Source organism: Ictalurus furcatus, chromosome 12, assembly GCF_023375685.1.
Source record: "Ictalurus furcatus strain D&B chromosome 12, Billie_1.0, whole genome shotgun sequence".
In the NCBI taxonomy this organism is placed as follows: Eukaryota; Metazoa; Chordata; class Actinopteri; order Siluriformes; family Ictaluridae; genus Ictalurus; species Ictalurus furcatus.
Genome location: NC_071266.1, coordinates 16783923 through 16796182, shown reverse-complemented (window position 1 = coordinate 16796182; position 12260 = coordinate 16783923). Strand labels below are relative to the sequence as shown.

The window sequence follows — 12260 nt, the reverse complement described above, 5'->3', positions numbered from 1 at the left end:
CTCTTGTCTCTCTCTCTCTCACACACTCTCTTTCCCTCTTCTCTTTCTCTCTCTCTTTCTCTATCTTTCCCTCTCTTTCCCTCCCTCTCTCTCTCTGTCTCTCTCCCTCTCCCTCTGTCCCTCCCTCTCTCTCTCGCTCTATCCCTCTTTCTCTCTCTCTCCCTCTCTCTCTCTGTCACACACACATACTAGAGTTATGTGAAATGCAAGCATGTAAACGTAACCTATACAATCTCCCCTTATCTGTAAAGCGATTTAAACTAAGGGGTGGCCAGTGCCACCCTAGTGTGCAGCATGGCCACCCCAGTAAGACATTATTATCATTATCGTTATTATATAATAATGCACAGTGTCTGAAAAGCTAGGATCCACTGAGAGTACAAAGAAGCACTATCTCTACTCTTTCATCCACGTTAATGTCAGGGGAAAAAATAAGGGAAGATATATATATATATATATATATATATATATATATATATATATATATATATATATATATATATAAAAATAAGTGTAAATGCATAAGTAAATAAAGAATGAATACAAAAATCACGTATATGTAGTTTAATTCCCAAGTTTACAAGCAAGTTTAGCTAGCTAACGCAGAAGTGATCTATTTTCATGCCCCTAATTTACTGACCACAGCAACAAAAAAAAAGTAGTCTTCTGTTCGTTATTAGCTGATGATATTGGGTGCGTCTCAATAAGCTCCCTAGTTCAGTAGTCAGGGCACTGATCATTTTAAGGACTGTCTCATTCACAAAATTATTCCATTGCACTGGAATGTTCGCTCCATAAAAAAATCCCACAATGCACCGCAAAAACCAGGGAGCATCGATGCTCACTATGTGTTTCACGATTAAAAAAAAAATCCACTACTAGTGTATGATCCTGCTTGCGACACAATTGACATAATTGCGAGGGAATTAAGCGAACAAATTTGTTTGGCATATCATATCAGAAAGGGGGGCGCACAGTGGCTTAGTGGTTAGCATGTTCGCCTCACACCTCCAGGGGTGGAGGTTCGAGTCCCACCACTGCTCTGTGTGTGTGGAGTTTGCATGTTCTCCCCGTGCTGTGGGGGTTTCCTCCAGGCACTCTGGTTTCCTCCCCCAGTCCAAAGACATGCATGGTAGACTGATTGGCATGTCTAAAGTGTCCGTAATGTATGAATGGGTGTGTGAATAGGTATGTGATTGTGCCCTGCAATGGATTGGCTCCTTCTGCCCAATGCTCCCTGGGATAGACTCCAGGATCCCCACGACCCTGAAAGATAAGCGGTATAGCATATTGGATGGCTGGATAATGGACATGGGTCCTGCTTGTTGTTGATAAATGCCAGTGGTGATGTTATATGCAAGTACGTAGTCATGTCGCCGGAAATTGAGTCATCAGTGTCCCAATGTGTAGTGAGATAGGATCATTACGATTGCCCCAGCTTGTGTACTGTACGCGATATACTGATTCAGGCACAGTTGTGAAAAGACTGCTGGTATATTCTACATCTTTTCTGTCCTTCCTTTAAAGGCCAGCTTAAAAGCTCTTTTTGTTTTACATCAAGGTAATGATATCATCTTTCCCCTTCTTGTTGGCTATCAGTTGTGTGTGTGTGTGTGGTATCATCATATCCATCATAATCATCTGGTCTCTCAATGCTATTTAAGCAGTTACTTGCTACTACATTGAGGCCACAGGGCCACAGGAGCTTTTTAAAACTGGAACGGTAGCGATGAAGGCCTTCTCTCTTCACACACACCGGAGTGTGTTTTTAAAGCAGCCCACTCGACTACACGTCATATGACCTGTAGTCGAGTTTCAGTTTGCGAGTGCACACGGATACGGACCAAACCGAACGCCCTGGGGTTTTTTTGGGTTTTTTGAGGTACATTTTTATATATTTTTTTGGATCCTGTATCTACGTTCCCATGGCAACCCTTAACGATAAGCATTGCAGATGTGAAAGAGGAAGTGCTTGGGCTCTGTTTCCTGTGCAACGTGTCCAAAGTGTGGCACAGCACCAGAAATAGAGTAGTATTTCAATCACGATGGATATTGGTACACCTTTTCAGGAACAGCAGCAATTTCTAAATATTTTTTATCTATATTACTGTTCTGTACAGTTATTACTTTTTATTTTTTTTTAGAATGCCTTACTTCAAACTGATATATATATATATATATATATATATATATATATATATATATATATATATATATATATATATATATCCTTGTAACATGTTTTTTTTGTCATATCTTAGCTGACTCGATTAGTATGATGGTGTTTTTCGTGTCTGCTTTCAATAACATTTTGACTCATACTTGTGAAGAACGAGGTAATAACATTGATGAATAAAATAGTTGTACGGTTGTAATATGATATATGACCGAATTTGGTTTGGGTTTTTATTGCCTTTTTCTTTAACTGAAGCTCAGATGGTTGGCTCTTACTATACATTAGTGTATCGTATACATAGGACTTCAAGATATACATTATGTATAATTAACAGACAACTGCAGTGCAGTATGTAGAGTATAATATGCAGCCTCGAGCCAAGGTCTGTAATTACGTAAGGAAATAATAGTGTTGTTGAGCAGGGCGATAGAAGAGTACAGAGGGGTGGTGGTGTTATAGATCGAATTTTTAAAAAGGCTGTATTGATGCCAGTTGGTTCGAGTTTTAATGGCTGGATATAGACTGATGTTATTACATTTAGATACAATTGATACATTTATACTAGAGTGTTTGTCAGACGCCATTTTGTAGTCTCTGTCAAAACATGTCTCCTCATGCTAGTACAAATAGGTCAGGGTCTAAGAATACACCCAAGTGACACTGATTCGATTTTCTGCCTTAATGTGACACAGATCTGATTTTTGTCAGAGGACACAAACGTCCAATTTTTTCACATCAGAACCGAACCACTTTCTTATCTAGTTATAGATGGGATACATGTCTGATAAGTTGCCATGTGGCATGAATAAGAACAGTCAGATCAGAACTGTCGCACCTCACGTCAGGAACTCTGCCCATCGGACAGTTAGACAACCTTAACACACTGTTTTCAAATCAGCTCTTACGCTGCATCTGACTGAAGGTTGTAACTTGTCATTTCTGACCAGTAATAAAACCGGGAATAAAACATCCCCACAACTCAGAATTCCGGGACTCAGGAACTTGGGATCGGTCTCCTCAACTCTGTGTTCAGCAAGTGACATCAGATCAACATGGCTACTCTGCATGAACAAAGTAACACCTTCAAATGAGTTATACTGTGTATACAAGTATAAGCTTTAGCTCAATCAAAATACAGACATATTGGCTTTGTTAAATCTATAACACTGGCTATACAGTTTGCTGTTTTGAGGAGGAAAATATACAATCACTGATCACAGTTGTTAACAAAATATGAACATGGCGGCGTCCATGTCTTTTCCCCACTTTGTACCTCAAACACACAGCGTTCGAAATTTATGTAATTCCGAGCGCCGAGTTCCTACTTCCAAGGTAAGTCAAACGTAGCATTAAAACGAGTACATAGCTACACATCCTGAAATGTTCGGAGACGTTAGCATTCAGGGAGAATTCCCACCTTATGCTCAGCATTCCTGGGATTTGTGCCAGATTCACCCTGACAAAATAAATAAATACTGAAGATGAATGAATTAATTTACAGAGGAGTAGCTGTTTGTCAGGGTTGTTGTACAGATGAATTGGTCTGTATTTGTGACGGTTTTCATAGCAGCATTTCTGGAATAATAGCCTCGAAGTGCAGAAGTGCGCACACAAAAGAAGTCTTTCACACACTTGAGCAGAAAAGTGAAGGTCATGCTTTAAAGCTGTGTATTTGCTCTGCTGGAGGGTGTCAAGCTGGAGAGAGTCAGGCATTCACATTTTGCAAATGAAGAATCTACAGTATATACAGTATTTCTCCAGGAGTATTATTTTTGCCTGTACTTTATGCTTATGTTCAGTTGAGGAGAAATTTTGATGCTACACTTAGGATGCAATGCAACCTCAATTTCTAAGAAGCTCTTATCTGCTGTGTAATTAGCAGTACGGTCATGAGGAATGAAGTAAGAAATTGTGGTCGAGGTGTGACGTCATTTATTTATTCTAGTAAGGATGAAGTAGTCGTATTGTACAACGTCACCTTTCTATCGTGTTTGGATTAAAACGGTCCATTCGTTTTACTCAAACTTAAATAACTGCTAAGAATAGAATGATATATTGAGTATTTTTGAAAGAAAAAACTTGGAATACTTTAAACTAGAGATGAAGACAGTATTTACATAGTAGAAGAAGAAGAATTCAGGAAGCAATTGGAGTAATTGACTTTCTAGAGAAATATAAAACTGTACATTTCAGACAAAAGTCATCAGTATTTTCACGTTTGGAGAGATGGGTAATGTAACCAGTGGCTCTAATCAAGAAGTCCATTTAAAGCACTTTTTTGAGTAAAACATCATGTTTCTCTAGAAACATTCATGTACGTTGCACATACATATACTTTTACCAAATCTACAATATTACTCTTTTCAATCCACTATTTTACAGTATTTTATACAGTACTGATTGTTGTTTATTGCTGTAAGCAGATAAAAGAGGAAGTCAGAGAGTCATTTTTTTTAATGGGCTTGTAAACACCAGATGTTCTGAGAACAAGAGGATTAAAATGTCACTTACATCAAATGCTGTCTACTGCATTGAATGCCCCCCCCCCCCCCCACCTTTAAAAATCTTTATTCTTTAAAAACTTTCTATTATTGTGGTTTCTCAACAGGATTTTGGTTCAACTTCAAAACTTTTCTGACAGGAAAAACCTCCAGTGCAAGTTTCCACTTTAAAGAACTTAAACATGGTATTACTGCAGAAGTGGTATTTTATTTGATTTTCACTGCTTTATCCATTTTAAGCTATTTTTGGAAGCCATTTTCATTCATTCATGAGTAACAGTATAGGCGGTGGGGAATGTAACCAGCAGTTGTCATTGTTTTGTCTATTTAAATCAGCTGTACATACAGGTGTTGGCATCATCAACACATCAGTCCGCTGTGCTATAACTAGCTCCATTAGCAATAATAGAGAATGCAGAATGGACCATGGTGGACCATGATCCGGATAAAAACCCAACATAGTATATCAGTGGATCTAACCGAGTACTCGAAAATGACTAGCAAAGATACCAGGTTGCATTTCAGCTACTCCTAGCTAGTTTTTTTTTAAAAAAAAAACATGAACCATTACATCTTCTGTAGCAGATCCTCTGTTGCAGCTTGTTGGAGCCAATCAGATACATTTAGGTGAATTATTTAGCTGAAGTCAACCATAAAAACACAATGTTTAACGGGGACTGAACACAGAAGTATGCTTTAATTCTACAGTTCAAAACTGATGTACATTCCCTGGCCAAAAAAAGGCCGTTTGGATTTAAAATAAGCAAATATTTAAGAGCCTATGATTGGATCGTTGTTGCAGTGATGAATAAGTTTCAGATGGCTACAATTCTTTTAACCCTAACTAATGCAGTGTGTAGCTTCTCATTTCTTAAACAACCATGGCGGAAGATGTATCCCGTGGTCATAGAAAAGATGTTACTGTTTCAGAAGGGGTAAATAATTGGCCTGCATCAAGCAACGAAAACAACTAAGGAGATTGCTGAAATCCCTGGAATTGGGTTAAGACCTATCCAACGCATTATTAAAACCTGGAAGGAGAGTAGTGAGCTGTCAATTTAGCAGAAGAAATGTGGTTGGAAAAAAATTAACGATCATGATCGAAAATGTTTGGTGAATTCACATCATAAAAAATAGTAGACAGTAGATAGTGAAAGTAAGAGCATTTCCACACACACAATGAGACAAGAAGTTACAGGATTGGGCTTAAACAGCTGTGCAGCCACAAGAAAGCCTCTTGTTAGTGAGGGGACTTCAGACTGCTAGGGCGCATAAAGATTGGACTGTGGAGCAATGGAAAAAGGTCATGTGGTCTGATCAGTCCAGAGTTACCCTATTCCAAAGCGATGGGCGCGTCAAGGTAAGAAGGGAAATGCGTGAAGTGATGCACCCATCATGTATAGTGCCTACTGTACAAGCCTCTGGAGGAAGTGTTATGATCTGGGGTCGCTTCAACTGGTCAGCTCTCGGCTCAACAACATTATGCGGCAATGAAATGAAGTCAGCTGAGTACCTGAATGTACTGAATGACCAGGTTATCCCATCAATGGATTTTATTTTCTTCCTTCAGAATGTCATGCAACAGGAAATACTGTGTTTAATCAGTCCATACACGATTTTGCGGAGTTTTTTGTGAAAATGTTTGATTTTGCTGCGGCTTTTTTCAAAATTTGCGATGCAGTTCGTGGATTTGTTTTGTGCTTTTTTTTCCGGAATACTATTTGAATTGGACGAAATAGTTTTGCACGATCTTTTACAGTGATGTTTGTTCTGAAATGAGACCTTTTAGCTGTACTCATGTTCGACGCACGTGAATCGAAGAGGGCTTTGTGATGTCTTCACATGACGCGTCTTGGCCCAAACGGAGGGACTGATTAATTAAGTGAACAGAAAACTGCCCACTAATTATATACATACGTGTAACTTTAAATGATGCAGCTCTGGCAGCTTTTTTTTCCCCATAGCAAACCAGACCCAGGTGTCGAATAATTTATTTAATATACTGAAACTAGAAGCCGGTTCATTTTGTAATTTAATACAAGTTAAGCGTCCTTGACATTCCGCCATATTAAGATGATTCAACAGATTTTTGTTTTCCCTACAAGTGAAATCCACTGCTTGTAGTATTGTAGAACCTGATAAAATGGTTGCTTATTCATAAACTGATGTTATACTTTATTGAGTAAGAGAGCAGATTCACAGCACTCACACAATAAACAGAGAGCTCAGTGATATCAATTTCTTCATGAAAGTGTTTGAATTTATGTGTGTGTGGGGGGATCTTAAAAGTACAAATATCTGATAGTTCATTCCGAACTACATACTTTTACTTACAAAATGATCAGACCTGTTTTTCAGTAGTATAATGATGGCAGTGTTTTTATTTTCAGGTGCTGAAATGTTTATAAAAGAACATTGTTTATTCTTAACCTCTATGCAGGATAATGGTATTTTTCATGGTATTACAGTGCTTTACAGTATCATGGGTGGACAAACCATAAATGTATTAGCTAGACCCAAGCTAGACAAGTGGAAAGACCAGTGTGCTGCCCAGTCAGATGTTTTGTCAGCCCAGGAAAATAACTGACTAGGCTAAAATTGGTAATATAATGTAATAACATATAGTCACTTAGTTAAGTGCATTAATACAGAGTAAGTGAAAAAAAAAGAATATGCTTCTAACAAAATTTCAAATGTAGCACATCATGTTTGTTACCATGAAAAAAATTCAGCAAGTCGTTGGCCTGATATCCGATATTTTGCTTCTGTTCTCACGTTGCACATGGACCTATTATTTGAGTCTTTATTTTCTCTTATATATCTTGATCTATATTTGTGTGTGATGTGATCATGTGTTGTGCTAGCAGGACAGTTACACAATATAGCCAAAGGTTTGTGGACATCTGACCATCACATCCACATGTGCTTGTCCAACATACCATTCCAGATTAAATACTCCTTAGCTGTTATAAAAACCTCCACTCTTCTGGGAAGGCTTTCCACTGGATTTTGGATCATTACTGAGGTCAGGCCAAAGGCGGGTCTGGGATGCAGTCGGTTTTCCAGTTCATTCCAAAGGTGTTCAGTGGGGTTGAGGATCAGGGCTCTGTGCAGGACACTTGAGTTCTTGCACTACAATCTTGGCAGACCATGGCTTCATGGAGCTCGCGTTGTGCACAGGGGCAATGTCCTGATGGAACAGGTTTGGGCCTCTTAGTTCCAGTGAAGGGAAATTTTAATGTTACAGCATGGAAATGCATCTTAGACACTTGTGTGCTTCCAACTTTGTGGCACCAGTTTGGGGAAGAACCTCGTATGGGTGTGATGGTCAGGTGTCCAAATACTTTTGGCAACAAAGTACGTGACACCTTTGTGGCAAACTTTATTTTGCCTGGTTTTTGTCAGTATTTCCGCATACCTGCGTGATTCGGATTCTGAAAGATCGTCTGTAATTGCTGAATGACAATTAATCTACCTATTAAAACTGGTTCTGCCGTCAACCAGATTGCGCCTGGGCCGATGTTTGTATTGGGATTCTGAAACAAGTAGCACTATAGTTACAGCACCTACATGTCACGCCACTGTGAAGCGCATTACGTTTACACATAGCTACATACCAAGTGAAAACGTTTGTTTTATACAGAGTATTTATTTCTCCCTTTCTGTTAAACCCACTTGTCCCCTGGGCAACCATGAATAAAGAACGACTATCCCCAGCACTAAATCTGCTTGTCCAAGTGCCTGGGCTTCTGATTTGTCCTGAATATGATTTGTTGAGCCACTTAGTAGTTTAGTTCTTTTCATCAGCTGTAATGACTTCTCTCTTTTTCTTTTCAGAATAAGGAAAAAGAGCGGATGCGGGAGAGAGAACGAGAGGCGCGAGAGAGGGAGGCGCGCTACACAAACGGCCACCTCTTTACCTCCCTCACCGTGAGCGGCACCACTCTCTGCTCCGCCTGCAACAAGAGCATAACCGCCAAGGAGGCCCTCAGCTGCCCTAGTGAGTCTTCCAAATACACGCACACATACACACATTTACATACAACCTCAAGGTCTCTGAAATGTTTAGGAAAGCAGGCATTGACAAAGACATGACATGTAATACAGGTCAAGAGCTTCAGGTAATGTTCACATCAAACATCAGACTGGGGGAAAGGGTCATTTCAGTGGCTCTGAACGGGGCATGGCTGTTGGTTGTTGGTGCCAGTTGGACTGGTTTGAATATTTCAGAAAATCTCCTTGGACTATCACACAACCGTCTCTAGAGTGTACACCGAAAACCAAAAAGCATCCATTGAGCGGCAATTCTGTGAGCAGAAACCTCATTCTTGCCAGTGAGAGAGGTCAGAACCGTGCTAAGAATAAAAGCAGAACACAGCGCACAACACGCTGACCCTTGAGGTGGATGGGCTACAACAGGAATCTGAAGCTACAGTGAACACAGGCGTACCAAAACCGGACAGCTGAACATCGGAAAAACACAAACATACCGCAGACATATTTAGTTAGCTATGAAAACACTGTTTTTTTGTGAGGACCAGGTAATAAAATTCTGAGGATATTTTGGCCCTCTTTGGTCCTCAGACACTCTTAAACACGATGGAAAATGTCTCACAGTGATTACCTAGCCTGGGAGCACTGCTTGAATCATGTAGGTGTGCATGATAGCAGGATTTGAAAACTAACACACACTTTTCACATTCCTCTGCTAGCTGGAGTCATAGTGCAGGTTTATCTGGCACAGAGAGATACAGAGATAATGTGCCCAGTACTCCCACACACACACACACACACACACACACACACACACATACACACACACACACACGGTGCATGATTAACACATAACATCAATTTCTTTCTGGTCCAAACCCTAAAACCAACATACATACACACCCCCACACATTCTTTCCTTGGAAATGGGTAAAAATACCCCCAGACACACACACACATTTTCATATCGACGTTGATCCCCACTGCTCCGAACATAGCACATTTACATACAGAGTGCGATTCAGAAAGCAGGAGCCATTTGGAGCCATATACTGAAAATGAAACAGCTGTGCTAAAAAAAACGAGCTTGTTTCAGCTTCAGTTGAATTTGCACACACGCCCTTTCCTGTTTTGGTGTCACTCAGTTCACCCCTGTTCTTTATTTCGCCATTGTTCTCAAGTTCTTCATCCCATGACTGCTTTTTAGATCAACCAGACACTATAAGCACATCATTGATAAGACTTTTGTTAAATACAGACTACACCTTCATAACTATCACTCAAATACACACTGTAGGAAAAAATGTTGATGTAAAAAAAAACTTAATCCATAATATGGTAGATTATAAATGAACAGGAAGTGAATGGGTAGCTTGATTTGCACCCTAGGATTATTAGTTATTGATATAACTTTTTAAAAGCAATAGCAAGGAGGCAATTTTTCACCATTTAGTCATGTTGTCATTTTCAGCTCTGTGAGTTTAGCTGTGAGTTTAGCTGTGAGTTTACGTCACTAAACGTAGATCAGCTGTGCCGTAAACACCCTTGATTTTGATGAATTTACAGGCGACTGGCGTTTATATGGTGAGAAATGCCAGCCAGCTATAAATGATCAATGGCGTATGAGTGAAATAAGAAGAACATCACCATTAGTTACTTTTACTTTTGCGAATCTGTTGGGAATTTTTTGTTCGGTTTGGCCTACGAAAATGTTTACATTTATACAGCTTTACTGCAAGATTGATATAAGAGAACCAATAAGCTCGCTTTTATTTCACTGAGTTACTGTATGACCTAACCTTATTCTGAAATAAGCTGACATTTTGTTAATAGAAACACCTTTACACCTGCTAATTGTCCGACAGCCAATCACGTGGCAGCACGCAGTGCATAATATCATACAGACCACGAGCTTCAGTTAATGTTCACATTAAAAATCAGAATTGGGGGAAAAATGTGATCTCACTGACTTTGATTGAGATATGGGTGTTGGTGCCAGACCAGCTGGTTACAGAAAGAGTATTTCAGAAACTACTGACCTCCTGGGTTTTTCACACAAAACAGTCTCACAGAATGGTTACACAAAGCGGTGTGAAAAACAAAATTCATCCAGGCTAGGCAGGCTGCGGTAAGTCAGATAACCACTCTTTATAACCGTGATGAGCAGAACAGCATCTCAGAACAGACAACACGTCGAACTTTGAGGCGGACGGGCTACAACAGCAAGAACATTCAGGTTCCACTCCTGTCAGTCAAGAACGGGAAGCTGATCTGATCTGAGCGGCTGTGGTTCAGGTGGTAGAGCGGGTTGTCCACTAATCGTAGGGTTGGTGGTTTGATTCCTGGCCCACATGACTCCACATGCCGAAGTGTCCTTGGGCAAGACACTGAACCCCAAGTTGCTCCCGATGGCAAGTTAGCAACTTGCATGGCAGCTCTGCTACCATTGGTGTGTGAGTGTGTGTGTGTGTGTGTGTGTGTGTGAATGGGTGAATGAGACACAGTGTAAAGCGCTTTGGATAAATGCGCTATATAAGTGCACAATTTACCAAAAAGACGAGGCAATATTTCCAGTAGTTTTAACAGAGGTTATATAGATTAGTGAGTGAGTCATGACTGAGTCATTGCAAAACCAAAAAAAAAAAATGGCCAGTCCATGTTCACATGACATAGCAAGTCAAATACATGATTATAACAACAACAAAATATGTCATTCAGATGATGAAAACAAAGATTTGTAAAGCAGTGCACAGCAGCAGGGCCGTGTGTATCAGCTTATCAAGTACAGGCTATGGGGTCTATGGAGCTAATGCATAACATAAGTAAATGGAGAAAAAAGTGTGTTTGAAGGGGGTGTCGGGGAAAGCCCAGTCAGCCTCAAAACAGGAAGTAGAACTGCTCTCAAACAATAGGCCGAGCAAACACTACAGACCGGAGAAGCCATTACGCGAGAAATGTCTCCAGAAAGGAGACACAGAGAAAAGCAGAACAGAAGCCCAGGTTTCGGCTCACCCATGGATAGTGGCCAAGAGAAAGAGAAAGAAAGGACGAGGCAAACGTTCGGTACTGTATGTCCACAGTTTATCCTGCGCTTTATTTTCTATTATCATGTTTTAAAATGAGACAGTACAGTTTATTCTGTGAGAGAATTTTCTTCCTGCGTGCTGCACACGGGAACTGTTGCTTGGTGCCCTTATAGTGGCTTTAGAAGGAAACAGACAGAGTGTTCCATGGTGGTGTAGGGATGCTGAAGAAGCAGTTTCTGTGCTCAGAGACGGTGAGAAAGTCAGACGAATGAAGTAACGTTTCCTCTCTGATTTGCAGCCTGCAACGTCACCATCCACAACCGCTGCAGAGACTCCCTGCCCAACTGTGCCAAAATGAAACAACGGGTAAGAGAAGAAGCCTTCTAACATGTCTGTCATGTACAATACACAATCCCTGGCATTATTACTTTTTATGCATGTGTGAATGAATCAGAGTTCATTTTAGGTGAACTGCTTGAAGTTATTGTTTGATTCTCACACCATATAAAGCCATGGAATGCTGGATAGCACAACATCACGTCCAATATCATCATCAGAAATCTG

At 40.1% G+C, this 12260-nt stretch overlaps 1 protein-coding gene across 3 annotated transcripts in view; it reads left to right on the top strand.

Moving 5' to 3' along the window:
• The window catches only part of arhgef1a (Rho guanine nucleotide exchange factor (GEF) 1a), a 68581-nt gene that overhangs the window by 23043 nt on the left and 33278 nt on the right, over nucleotides 1-12260 (top strand). For 2 of the 3 annotated variants that reach the window (XM_053638533.1, XM_053638534.1), the window contains exons 2-3: nucleotides 8515-8677; nucleotides 11995-12062. In XM_053638533.1, the coding sequence (XP_053494508.1) occupies nucleotides 8515-8677; nucleotides 11995-12062 (231 nt within the window). Of the gene's footprint in view, nucleotides 1-8514; nucleotides 8678-11297; nucleotides 11734-11994; nucleotides 12063-12260 lie in introns of those variants that run through there. The other variant, XM_053638535.1, reaches the window with a different exon arrangement.